The sequence below is a fragment of the Daphnia magna genome, linkage group LG9, assembly GCF_020631705.1.
Source record: "Daphnia magna isolate NIES linkage group LG9, ASM2063170v1.1, whole genome shotgun sequence".
In the NCBI taxonomy this organism is placed as follows: domain Eukaryota; kingdom Metazoa; phylum Arthropoda; class Branchiopoda; order Diplostraca; family Daphniidae; genus Daphnia; species Daphnia magna.
Window position 1 is genome coordinate 7,669,795 of NC_059190.1, and position 11,633 is coordinate 7,681,427.

Sequence of the window (11,633 nt, forward strand, 5' to 3'; positions counted from 1 at the left end):
TTAGTCTTTCCTTCGCCGTTTGTACCACCTTCTTCTCATATCTCGAAGCGCACTTAATACACACTTTTCCCCCTGCAAATTATACGCCTTTATGTGCCAACGTCCATTACAAGAGGTACTAACTTTCGCCTCAGCCTACGGACCAAGAAAGGGGTCTAGGCAAGGGCACGGGGGAAGTTCACAGTGGCGCTCAACTATGAACAAAGCAATTATGTCGACAAGATACACTGCCAATGGGGAAAACCATAAACGCGCACAATCTTTGTAATAAAATATCCGCATCATAATACGAAATCACGTACAAAATCAAAACACGGCAAATATAAAAAAATTAAAAATTATTTGAAAATGCGATAATTTGCCTTAGAACAAAAGCGACATTTCGATAAAAAAAAAAAACCATCACGTAGACAAGACATACTAGTGCGGAAAGATTTTAACACACTATAGGGTAGCAAATCCATGGGGTATCGAGGAAAAAAATTGTCTAACTCCAAACGACAATCATCTCCAGGAAGAAACAAAGTATTCAAAATAGGAGAACAATCCAAATGAATTTTTACAATCCGAAACCGACCACAAATTTATTTTCACTGAATCTGGCTGTTTGTCTTGGAACATTTCCTTGGCTTCACGAAACATTACATCCGCTTCTTCGCTCAAAAGGCTTAGTCGATGCAGCGAAACCCGACTTACACCGTCATAATTTGACTGAAAAAGCAAACCAATCTACAAAACAAATAACAACATTTAGCAAATAGGGCTACGGTATTTTAAAAAATTCCAATACGATACATACTTCGACTTCTGGATGCAACTCGTAACGATCCATATACTTCAGAAGTCGATTACTTCCGCAACGACAATAACTTTCAATGACGCGAATATTTTCAGATGTCAACCCGCAAAACTCCACAGTTTTTTTAATTTCATCGCTAAATTCACGACCTTCGTCTTCCGAAATGATACGAAAAAATTAAGAGCAAACGAGGAAGCCGTGGCAATCAATTTCAACGCTTGCGACAAAAACAACTGACTGATTTAAATCGTAACATTCTAACACTCCATCCAAACATAACAAAAACGACTGTTGCATATTCCCAGGAAGACGAACCAACCTTGTATTATTCCAAGAAAACCAACGTCCTATTTTTACGAGAAAAAAGGAAGCTACTCAACAAACAACAAATTACACGGGAAAATTTAACTATTAATTAAACAACTAGTGATATCCATACAAATTTTTATGGCGGCCCTACATATTCTACTTGATTAAATGTAATAGCTTCCTGACATGATTAGGAAAAAACCACCGACGACCGATAAACAAATATCCCTTTTTCACGAGAAAAGGAAAAGAGTAATAGTTTACCGTACGAAAAAACACGCTTAATCAACGTGGAATTCGCGTCACCGTCACCCAATTCTACAAACAACAAACGTTTTACCCTACGTCGGCCAATCGCTTTACTAGTGAACCAATTTTTTCTCTAATTGATATCTGAAAGACATGACAAGTCAAACATCGTTATTTAAAATTACGAACTAGGTTTAAAGTCAAATTACGTGTGATTACATTCAGTATCGTGGGACATGTTGTTACAGTATACTTAAACTATACTATTTTGATTACATCCACAAAAGTAAATAAAACTTACATTAAAGTAAACTTAAACTAGACTATTTTAATTTCATCCACAAAAGGAAATTACATCCAGGAAAGAAAACAAAACTTACATTAAAGTTTACTTAAACTAGACTATTTTGATTTCTTCCACAAAAGGAAATTACATCCACAAAAGGAAACAAAACTTACATTAAAGTATACTTCAACTAGACAATGATGGGTTTATTGTCACATTAATAACATGATAATGCATAACAATTTACATTTAAGTCAACATTTTTCGTAATTTTTTTTTAAACATTTAAACAATTGCAAACATTCAACATTGTTAACAAAACACAATAATTTTAATGGTTACACCGTTGATGGAGGAAATTAATAATATGTTTGCGTAACGCCAGAATAAAGGACAACGGTTTATTCCCGCAGTGTGTTGAAGACAGAATCGAGCGAACAGCTGACGAATCCAGCAAAGAGAAATACAACTCAATCTACAATTGGACGATAACGTGAAATCTTTAAGCACAAAATAGACGATTTAAATGTTTAATTTGGATAAAATCCGTTACTTGAATATATATTGGTTTACAAAAGATGACGCTCTCGACTCTTGGAGGAAGATGAGCGTTCATGACTTCCTGTGTACGACGTAGAACGAACTGTGATATTAGGTGAGCTAGCTCAGATGCACAGCCTTCACCTATTTCTCTTGTATCTTCATCGCACTCAGGTTGCTGAAGCGCGACGATTGGCTCTTCAAAGATTCGCCGGAATGCTGAAACAAAATAGATAACAAAAATCATTTGAAATGTACTCGATATGCCTAGTTATGTCAAACTTAGTACCGGAAAGGCTTCCTAAAATGCAAGAATTGACGAAATCGGCTAACGTGAAAAACTCTTTCAAATCATTCTGTACAGGGGTTCCAGTCAATAGCACTTTTCTGTTCGTGTTTAGTGGTGACAACAACTAAGATGGCAATAAAGTTAATCGCATGAAAGCAAAGATAATTAAAATTCAACTTACTGACGACGTTTTATTGGCAGCATTCTTCAGTCGATGTACTTTATCGCAGACTACAAGATCGAAATTAAATGGTTGTAGGCCTACTTCGTCAAAGCAGCGGACTAGCATTTTGTAAGAAACCATCATGACTGGACAAAGCGGGCGTTTCAAGAATTCTATTGGCTTAGTTTACTGCAAAGACCAAAATTTGTATATTTCCACAGTTCAACAAATACAATCGGATACTTGATCTGCAGTAAAAACGTATATCCTTTCTCTGCCTAACCAACAACGAAATTCCTTTTCCCATTTTTTTACTAGGCTTGATGGCGTAATGATTAAAACACGCTGAATGGTTGGACGTCCATTGTAAGGGCCTTGCTGAGAAGAATCCTATTGACATGAACATTCATTATTTTGGGCAGATAACAGGAAGAAGTAATAAACTGATGGTATTACCATATGAGTGTGATGCATTGCAGTGTTTGACCCAATCCCATTTCATCGGCTAGGATAGCACCAACATGTTTGGAATTTTGAAAAACCACCAAGCATTCGTACAAGAAAACTACACCATCGCAATGGCCAGGACGCAAATTCTTGCTTAACAAGAAGTTAAGAAAATTCTAATACAATTTGTTATCCAGCGTATAACAAAACAGGTCAATCATCAACAGGACTCGGTCTTTAAAAAACCCCACCAAAAAAAACATCTTGCAGCTGAACCGAAGTTCTATTTTCTACCGTAGGACGAGTCAGGTTTCTTTTCTTTTTTAGGTTTGCCGTACGATGATTTGGGTTTTTTTCTGAATAAATTTTCTTTTGAATAAATTCATCAAGTTTGGTCTCTTTTCCATGCGGTTCTCTCGCGACGTAGTCTACCTCAAAGACTTCCTCGATGACTTCAGAGAATACGAGGACGAATGAAATTTCAATTACTCGTGTCAAAGTAAATGTAGGGATAACGAGAAAAGTAAAATGGAATAAAGACGAATCGTTACAGCGCTGAATCAAATTCAATCGACCTCACTCTGCCTTTGCCAACGAAGCACAAAGAGAAAATTACAATTTGATTTCTGAACCTAGCTTTTGGCTAGGTTATTTCATCTTTGGGTTATTTGAGCTCCTTCTCCTCGATCAGTAGAATCCTGGGGCTAATTTACATCCGCCATCAAATGCCAGTATTCTCGAGAACATCAGTGAGAGAGGTTGTCTCTTCTTTAAAAAAAAGATTGGTGCTTTTTCCTGAGGCTCTTTACAGTTGTGATTATGGTCACAATCACGCATCGCAACAATCAGGGCACTTTTGAATACAGGAAAGCTGAGAGTGAAAAGAAGGTGCCTATACCATCAGTCGGTAATCAAAGTTTGTTTCGAGCTTTTGCCAAAATGCAGCGCAATAATAGTAGTAGTATAGCGCAATAATGAACTAGGAGTGCCCTAGCATTACAAATGCTGTAACAACCAAAGTGTTGAGGATAGAAGCCATGTTCCATCTGGCGGAGGCTAGTGTTATACCTATGTTCGTAGGTATTACGACTACTGGACGCTAGGCTTCAGTCGTCTTATCTTAACGAATATCGTATTCGATGATGTCGTCGTTTGTGGCTGGCTTTCTGGCAGCCTATACTGTCTTAGCTATTTTAAGGTAATATAACTAAAAGTGATGACTTAGGTGACATTTTTAATGACCAAGGTGCTACATTCCTCCAAATACTCACAGTGCTTTATTGTACATTTACATGTCAATTGATTTTAAGGATTTAACTTGGCCTAATGGCAGAAATAAAGTAGCATGCCATGTCTGTAGGTTGAATTCAACCCTTTCAAGGAAGAAATGTGAACAATTAGTCACTAACCATGTTGCCTTACGCCTTTTGAAAGTAGTAGAATCCTCTCAGGCAAGAGCTATTGAAAACAAGTAAGTGTCGGAAAATTATTCAGCATAAAATGTTTTCTCTTTTCTTTTCAATGTTTCTGCCCCTCTTTTAGGAAAAAACAGCTTTGGTGCATAGACTGTAATTTTACGGCTTTTGATTTGTGAAAGCACGAGAAACATAAAACTTTCAACTATCTTGATGTTTACAATAATCGTTCACAGAATCTTGAATTTAAAATTAGCTAAATAAATTCAGCATGTGATCAGGCTCTCAAAGGCTGCCACACAATTCAATCTGTCCATAAGGTAGTTCTTGCCTGGATTAGATGGCTTGAGTTGGAAATAACCCGCAGGGATGCATCCATTATCACCACAATTGCTCAGTTAGAATGCCTTAAATCAACTGAGGTTTTTGATGTTTCTGTGGAAGGGGACATGCAAAAAAACAATTACCACGTTGATGAACTCATAGGTAGGTAAAAAAATGTTTAATTTTTAGTTATGAAGAAATATAGTTATGAAGCAGTCTTCTTTCAGAATCAGTGAAAAATCTAGAGAAACCAAAGCTTTGGAGTTAGATGTTCTTGACCTCCTTAATACTTATGGGAGTGCCCAACAAGACTTGGTTGTGTCGGTTTAAAACACTTTTTCGTCGTAATACCATTTTTCGACGTTTGTTACCTACTCAATACGGAAACGGTGATTTATAGTTTTATTTTTTTAAGGAAACAAGTTCTTATTTTTAAAACATAAATAAATTCAGGTATTGATTCACCTCGTCCGGCAACTGATGGAGGGGAATTGCTTAATCCACGTAATATCAGTTTATCTATCGTCGGAGACGATGGCCCTAATTCGACTGACATAACCGTAATCGTTATGTCTTTTGGTCAATTTGTGACGCATGATATCACTTATTCGGAGGACTTTACTTTTGGTACTCTAAAATCATTACTTTTCCACTCACCATAACTAAACAAGCACCTGAAACTATTTACGGACCGCTTGTTTTTTAAAGCAATGCACCAGCTATATAGTATGCCATTAAAAAACTAATTTTAGAGAGGACAAGTTACCTTCTCTTTTTGAAAGAAAACGTGCTCAAAGATGCATATCTTGTATCCTTGATTTACAATGTCCCACTTGAACCGAGTAACGTTGTTTTTATTTTCAATTTCTCCCATTTCAGAGTTCTTTATCAGCAGCAGAACCAGCCTATGGACGCACTGCAAGCGTACATACATCTCCATCGGGAGTGAGCGATCAAGAGTTGCAGGTATATAATCGTGGCAAACCACACGTCCGGAATGACATGGAGGTGAGGACGCAACTGCAGCAACTACCCGATGAAAATTGGGATCCGACATTGAGTCGCCGAGGATGGGCGTGTATTTCTCATCGATCCATCACTACAATTGCCAAGTAGTAGTATTATTTTTTTTATAACTTTGTTTTTAGATCTTCTTAGAAATATTAGATATTTTCATCTTAAAACAAAGTTACAAAGATGCGTTCAAGGTAACCTTTCGGTTTAGAACGCATCTGTAGTATTAATTTTTTTTAGATGCGTTCAAGAAAACCTTTCGGTTTAGAACGCATCTGTAGTATTAATTTATTTTAGATGCGTTCAAGGTAACCTTTCGGTTTAGAACGCTTCTGTAGTATTAATTTATTTTAGATGCGTTCAAGGTAACCTTTCGGTTTAGAACGCATCTGTAGTATTAATTTATTTTAGATGCGTTCAAGGTAACCTTTCGGTTTAGAACGCATCTGTAGTATTAATTTTTTTTAGATGCGTTCAAGAAAACCTTTCGGTTTAGAACGCATCTCTAGTATTAGTATGTTTTTCAATTAATTAAATTATAATATTCTTTTTAATAATTAATTTTTATTGTATATGCTTTTCATTGACAGCAATCGTCTTCTATTAGTTAATGCTGAGAAACAGTGTAAATTAGCGATAATGTAACTACCAACGAGCTCCGAAACGGCCTGTCCCAGGTCATCAGCACTGAAAGACGATGGCAAACAGAAACTGATGCTAGGAAAAGCGTAAATAACTTTTTCGCCCATTCGGCTGACAGACTGGCCAGCAACACCAGCTTGAAGACAGCAGTTGATACTCACGACAGCAATGATTATTAATCGGCAACAGCTCTTAATGTTGTTCTTTCGTCTCTCCAATGACCAGCAAAAAATCAGACACGTTGAACTCGATCACGTTCCAATGACTGGAATACATGAATACGACGAACGAATGAAATGAAACACCAAAGTAACTGTCGTCAAATAAATTGTTACCTGATCTAGCTTGTTGATGAAAGTTTTTCTAGTTTGACGGTATCTTGGGAAAATCGTATCCGAAGATTTCTGTTAACGGGGTTCCTCCAGTTTTCAACAACATGATTGAACAAGGATTGATAGAAGAGCCAGTTTTTCCTTCTGGCTTAGCAGGTATATTTTTATTTTTCCTTTAGTTTCGAATTTCGATATTACAAATTTTCTGAAAGGAATCCTGATGCCACCGAGGGCGGAGAAATTATATTTGGTGGATCAGACCCAAATCGCTACACCTGCGAGATTAGTTGGGTTCCTGTTACCAGAAAAGCTTATTGGCAATTCAAAGTTGATGGGTAAAAAATATCATTTTCAAGGCAATATGTTGATACTAAAGTTTCTTACTACACAGCGTGCAGGTTTCCAATGAAGCTGAGGGTTTCTTTTGTCAAGGCGGATGTCAAATGATTGCCGATACTGGAACATCTCTCATTGCTGGCCCTGTAGATGAAAAAGAAATTGAACACACTGATCGGTGGTGTCCCGATCATGGCCGGGGAATATTACGTACATTTTTTTTTTTAATTTTCGGAGATATTGCGAACAATTTCGTACAAACTTTTACTTCACTATAGATCACCTGCAGCAAAGTTGATTAGCTTCCGACGATTTCTTTTACCATTGGAGGGAAATATTGCAGCTTAGAAGGGAGAGAATATGTTTTACAGGTAATTAGGTTATCATAGTCGCTAAAATAGATAGTGACGTTTTTTCTTTAGATTGTGAAGTCAAACTGTGTATCGGTTTGCATGTTTGTTGCAAGTTCCAGAAGACACTGCATCATCAGAAACAGCTCGGCAGGAGCACTCTTATCCAAGCAGCTAATAAAGTCGATTCGCTGCCAGCAGTCACTGTGTTCGCCCACGCCTTACGCTTTTTCAAGGAACACGCACTTCGTGAACTGTCAGATCAGACGGTCATTCCCATTCATAGTAATTTATCGTACCATATCTATTGTTGAAACGAATAAATTACCTATTGTCATGGGTGCAGATGAGGATATCCGCTGGGTTATCACCGTTCCGGCCATATGGCGATCAGCGGCCAAGCAACTGATGCGTGAGGCGGCCTATGAGGCTGGCCTCGGCTATGAGCGTTTACCTCACCAAGTGCTGATCTCTCTGGAGCCTGAAGCCGCCTCGCTTTTCTGTCGCCAGTTGAAACGACACCAACTGAAAACCGAAAAGCCGGCCGAATTACAATTAACTCCAGACAGTTTAGGCAAACCACGACCTCTTAAACCATGGAACAGAAGTGCGCAGAGGGAATCTATGTATGTCGATGCTGTACTGGATGTTTGTCCAGATCAACGCTATATGGTCGTGGATTGTGGAGGAGGTACCGTCGATATTACTGTCCATTAGGTCATGGACTTAGACGGTCAACATCTTAAAGAACTTCATCGTGCTACAGGGGGTCCTTCTGGATCCATTGGTAAAACTTAAGGCACACCTCTTTTTTTTATAGCAATATTTAGATAGCAAAACCACCGTCTGGGCTTTCCTTAGCTCTGACAGACATCGAAGTGCAAGGCGGCGGACATCCTACGTGTTTGGTTCAGCATTTAGAGTTTGCATTACATAGAAAATACTTTTTTAGATGCAGAAACTGCTGGCTGCAAGAAGACACCAAATGAATACGCAGGGTAAAACGGACATTCCCGCACCGCAAGCCCCAACACCTCACCCCGGATATGCTCCTCACGCCGCACTACACGCTATTAAGCGACACGCAGTTGAACTGATGAACCAAAAAGAGCAGGTAGATCATATATAAGTCGTCGGCTCGAAAAGAAATGGATAACTACAATTTTTTATGTTTCAAATTTTTAGGAAGAAAAAGAAGGCCCGGTAACCAAAAGTATTCGATTAACATCAGCCCTAATTCTTCGTAACATTGCCACCCACTCCGCATTAGGACGAAGGTATTTCGTATTGTTCAGAATTGATTCTAATTGTTTCTGTAATACATTTTCCCTTTCTTTCGCAGGAGTCTCCATCGTTACGAGAATCATTTAGCTAGCGTTGCGTTGAGCAACGTTGAGTCATCCCGAACTCTAGCGCAAAAATTTGGTTTACCATGGTCAAACCATCTTTAGCAAGCGTGAGTAATCTAGGGACAAGACTGCTGATACATTCCTCGATGGCGTTGACATTGTCTGACATGTATTTCTGTTGGTGATATTTATTTAGCTGATTACTTTCCTTCAGGGCCAGTATCCTTTGCATTTTAAGTTCCTCGTACTAGAAACAAATGCAGAATCATGCCAATTTGATAGTGACTGCCAAAATACAAGTCTAATAACTCACCTTAGAACACAAAATCCTTTCACACAATAGGTTCAGTAGAAATGATGAGATGATTGCTCAAATGGTGGTAGTTAATGGTTGCAAACACAGCATACGGTGCACTTGTCAAATCCTTCAGGGCCTGCACCCTTTGCACTTTTAGTTCCACAAGCTAGGAGTAAAAGCAGAATCATGCAAATTTGATACTGACTGCCAAAATACAAGTCTAATAACTCACGTCAACATAAAATCTGGTCACTTGAGAGGCTCACTAGAAGTGAGAAGAAGGTTGATGAAATGGTGATGGTTAATGGTTGCCAACACAAAATAAAGTGCACTTGTCAAATAAGATTCAGCAGTGAAGGTGTTACAAGTTCATGCCAATTACAATGGCAAACACCTCCAACAGATTAAAAATAAGAATAAAAAGAATTAGTTTGCTGACCCCTCATGAGCTTTCAGCTATTGTCTGCGTCCTTCTACTTTTGTGCTATTTTTACGGAACTCTTTCCGGCGACCATTCTGCTCCAACATTTACCATGCTGATTTCTTCCCATGGTTATTGGTTAGCTACTTCTTTAAACGCATTACATGCCAACATAGGCTTTTCTGTTGTTACATCTGGATAACAAACCAACTGTTGCTGAGCAAGAAAAATAAACAAAATATTCATAAAGGAAAAACTGGTGTGACAAGTAAAATAAACGTGACTTACAGAAAAAAACAGCAATGGCCAGTCCAACAAAGACAAATACAGAATAACTTTGGGTCAATTCAAGATGAATTCCGTAAGTGATTGTACAAGGAGCCGTCCACTAAGACGGGCATTAGTAGTTGTACTTATGGTCGGATTCAACCAGCATTAAATTTAATTCCTTCATCAGCAAACTAAAAGCAAGACAAATTTCGATAATAAAATACGCTATCATTATTAGAGGTCGACAAGTATGTGTACCTTTTTGTGGCAAGATTCCAGGTAAACAAGTCAAGAAGAGACTTTTTAACTTTTTTCAAACCTTCACCTCGGCGACTGCATCCAAAACTGATGGGGAGTATGGATAAGTAGGGTTGCCAGACTAGATCATATCCTAAGGGGAAAATAAATAAATAAAAAACGTATTGAAAACGACTGACCTTGGATTGGCCTTTGAACTCAAGGTTCATTCACTATCTATCACCAAGATGCCGAGGAATCACCAAGTCCCCATCCACCAAGTCCCCTCCAACATGTACAACATGTACGAAGAATTCGAGGTTGAGGATTGTTTAAACCGAAGGTAAGGGAAACATTATCAAATTTAATTTCATTTATAAATTTTTTTTATCTTATTGTGTTTTAATTATTTTTCTTCGCCGTTTGTAGGGTTGTGCAGTTTGAAAATGGACGAAAGGTCCAATACTTGTTGAAATATGTCGGGTACGACACACCCGAATGGAACGATTTTTCAAACTGCAATAACTGCAGGTCCCTCATTAGGGAATTTCAACGTAATGGAAGTGTAATAGTTTCTAGACTGTGTATTTGCCAGTAAACTAACTCTAACTCAAGACGATACAACCATGCACTTATATACAGCAAGATTGAAGGTTAAGAAGGGAGGGGTTTACAATAACTTTTACTTTTATCATTAACTATTATCCGCAGGGAAGGTTGCATTCGTGATGACCTTCTTGCTGGGTGGGGCTGCTGTTGCTAGGAGGAGTTGCTGCGGTCTATTACATTCCTTCCCCCCTTCGGCAAGAAGAAATTGGTCCTCCAATTTTTCTCTTTGTCTTCTGATTTCTTCTTCTCCTTACTTCTCTTCGGCATGTGGCGTGGCAATGGTTAGGTGAAAACTTGTTTTTACCCGTCACCTACTTTCTTTCCTTCACCGTTATTCTTGTTTATGAGGCACAAAATACAAGATATGTTTCTTGTACCGTTATTCATTGCCTTTAGGCTAATAAAATGTTAGTTAATAAATGATGGTCTACGTTCCTTTTTACTGGAATGCTACGACAGGTTTCAATAATTTTTTTTTTTCTTGTATGCTTTTCTTTTTTTTTCTTCCTTTAGTTCTTTCTTGACGCTCTTTTACGTCGGTTCTTTGTTTTCCTGTCTTCGTTCGTTTTTGTGTTTGCTTGTTCTTGCTTGTGGCTATTTTTATAATTTTTTTTTAAAGGTTAGTTGTTTTTAGATTCAGTTTCTGTTGAGCATCTGCAAAGGTCTTCCCATACCATTCCATAACCCACAACGTAAGTGCAAGTCGTGTGTTTTCCTGTGCATTTGCGAGCTTGATCGGATTCCCAGTTTTCTTCCATGACAGGATAAATATTACGTTGTTTCGGTGCGCTTGGTTGAGTTGGGCGTGATTGTGTGGGTCTTTCCATGGTAAGAGGTGTAGGAGCCGTCATCCTAGTGAACGGTTGCTCTATTATTTCTTCCGGTGGTTGAGTGCTTGAACTTGGGACCATTGAAGTTAATTCGTGCGCTTCTTCCGTATTAATTCCATATCGT

General features: G+C 38.3%; 2 protein-coding genes and 2 long non-coding RNA genes across 12 annotated transcripts; 2 read left to right on the top strand and 2 right to left on the bottom strand.

The window, feature by feature from the left end:
- Positions 1 to 579: 579 nt before the first annotated feature.
- LOC116931957 (DNA repair and recombination protein RAD54B-like) lies at positions 580 to 5,722 on the bottom strand. 3 transcript variants are annotated; one of them, XM_045178824.1, is made up of 6 exons: positions 3,092 to 4,356; positions 2,879 to 3,025; positions 2,654 to 2,824; positions 2,473 to 2,596; positions 2,197 to 2,402; positions 1,854 to 2,118 (listed from the first exon to the last, which is right to left on the bottom strand). In XM_045178824.1, exons 3-6 carry the CDS (start codon positions 2,777 to 2,779, stop codon positions 1,975 to 1,977), a joined length of 600 nt encoding a protein of 199 aa, XP_045034759.1. In that variant the 5' UTR covers positions 2,780 to 2,824; positions 2,879 to 3,025; positions 3,092 to 4,356; the 3' UTR covers positions 1,854 to 1,974. The 3 variants fall into 3 exon arrangements, 1 of the variants encoding a protein (XP_045034759.1); XR_006651146.1 differs by lacking the exon at positions 1,854 to 2,118 and adding an exon at positions 5,588 to 5,722 and having other exon boundaries at positions 2,142 to 2,402; positions 3,092 to 4,932; XR_006651145.1 differs by lacking the exons at positions 1,854 to 2,118; positions 2,197 to 2,402; positions 2,473 to 2,596 and adding exons at positions 580 to 729; positions 5,588 to 5,722 and having other exon boundaries at positions 2,738 to 3,025; positions 3,092 to 4,932.
- On the top strand, positions 4,165 to 7,778 carry LOC123475785. Of its 6 annotated transcripts, none has more exons than XR_006651148.1 (12): positions 4,165 to 4,280; positions 4,393 to 4,553; positions 4,625 to 4,983; positions 5,049 to 5,210; positions 5,275 to 5,448; positions 5,701 to 5,936; positions 6,426 to 6,786; positions 6,845 to 6,965; positions 7,022 to 7,144; positions 7,201 to 7,355; positions 7,424 to 7,516; positions 7,568 to 7,778. It is a non-coding gene; the product is annotated as an uncharacterized LOC123475785 (long non-coding RNA). The 6 variants fall into 6 exon arrangements; XR_006651152.1 differs by having other exon boundaries at positions 4,187 to 4,280; positions 4,443 to 4,553; XR_006651151.1 differs by having other exon boundaries at positions 4,205 to 4,328; positions 5,038 to 5,210.
- A 531-nt stretch (positions 7,779 to 8,309) lies between these two features.
- On the top strand, positions 8,310 to 9,156 carry LOC116932745 (SWI/SNF nucleosome remodeling complex component-like). The gene is made up of 3 exons (XM_045178825.1): positions 8,310 to 8,609; positions 8,681 to 8,772; positions 8,838 to 9,156. Exons 1-3 carry the CDS (start codon positions 8,448 to 8,450, stop codon positions 8,944 to 8,946), a joined length of 363 nt encoding a protein of 120 aa, XP_045034760.1. The 5' UTR covers positions 8,310 to 8,447; the 3' UTR covers positions 8,947 to 9,156.
- Positions 8,990 to 10,642, bottom strand: LOC123475786. 2 transcript variants are annotated; one of them, XR_006651154.1, is made up of 7 exons: positions 10,315 to 10,642; positions 10,092 to 10,224; positions 9,852 to 10,024; positions 9,620 to 9,779; positions 9,375 to 9,536; positions 9,158 to 9,308; positions 8,990 to 9,091 (listed from the first exon to the last, which is right to left on the bottom strand). It is a non-coding gene; the product is annotated as an uncharacterized LOC123475786 (long non-coding RNA). The 2 variants fall into 2 exon arrangements; XR_006651153.1 differs by having other exon boundaries at positions 9,375 to 9,779.
- Between the last annotated feature and the right edge of the window lie 991 nt (positions 10,643 to 11,633).

Excerpts from the sequence above, each read along its gene's own strand:
- LOC116931957 (XM_045178824.1), bottom strand. The coding sequence starts at position 2,779 with ATGATGGTTTCTTACAAAATGCTAGTCCGCTGCTTTGACGAAGTAGGC. Across the intron at positions 2,403-2,472 it reads CATTTTAGGAAGCCTTTCCG|CATTCCGGCGAATCTTTGAA; the intron begins GTACTAAGTTTG and ends ATTTTGTTTCAG. Across the intron at positions 2,119-2,196 it reads GTAAACCAATATATATTCAA|ATTGAGTTGTATTTCTCTTT; the intron begins GTAACGGATTTT and ends GTCCAATTGTAG.
- LOC116932745 (XM_045178825.1), top strand. The coding sequence starts at position 8,448 with ATGCAGAAACTGCTGGCTGCAAGAAGACACCAAATGAATACGCAGGGT. Across the intron at positions 8,610-8,680 it reads TGATGAACCAAAAAGAGCAG|GAAGAAAAAGAAGGCCCGGT; the intron begins GTAGATCATATA and ends TCAAATTTTTAG. Across the intron at positions 8,773-8,837 it reads CACTCCGCATTAGGACGAAG|GAGTCTCCATCGTTACGAGA; the intron begins GTATTTCGTATT and ends TTTCTTTCGCAG.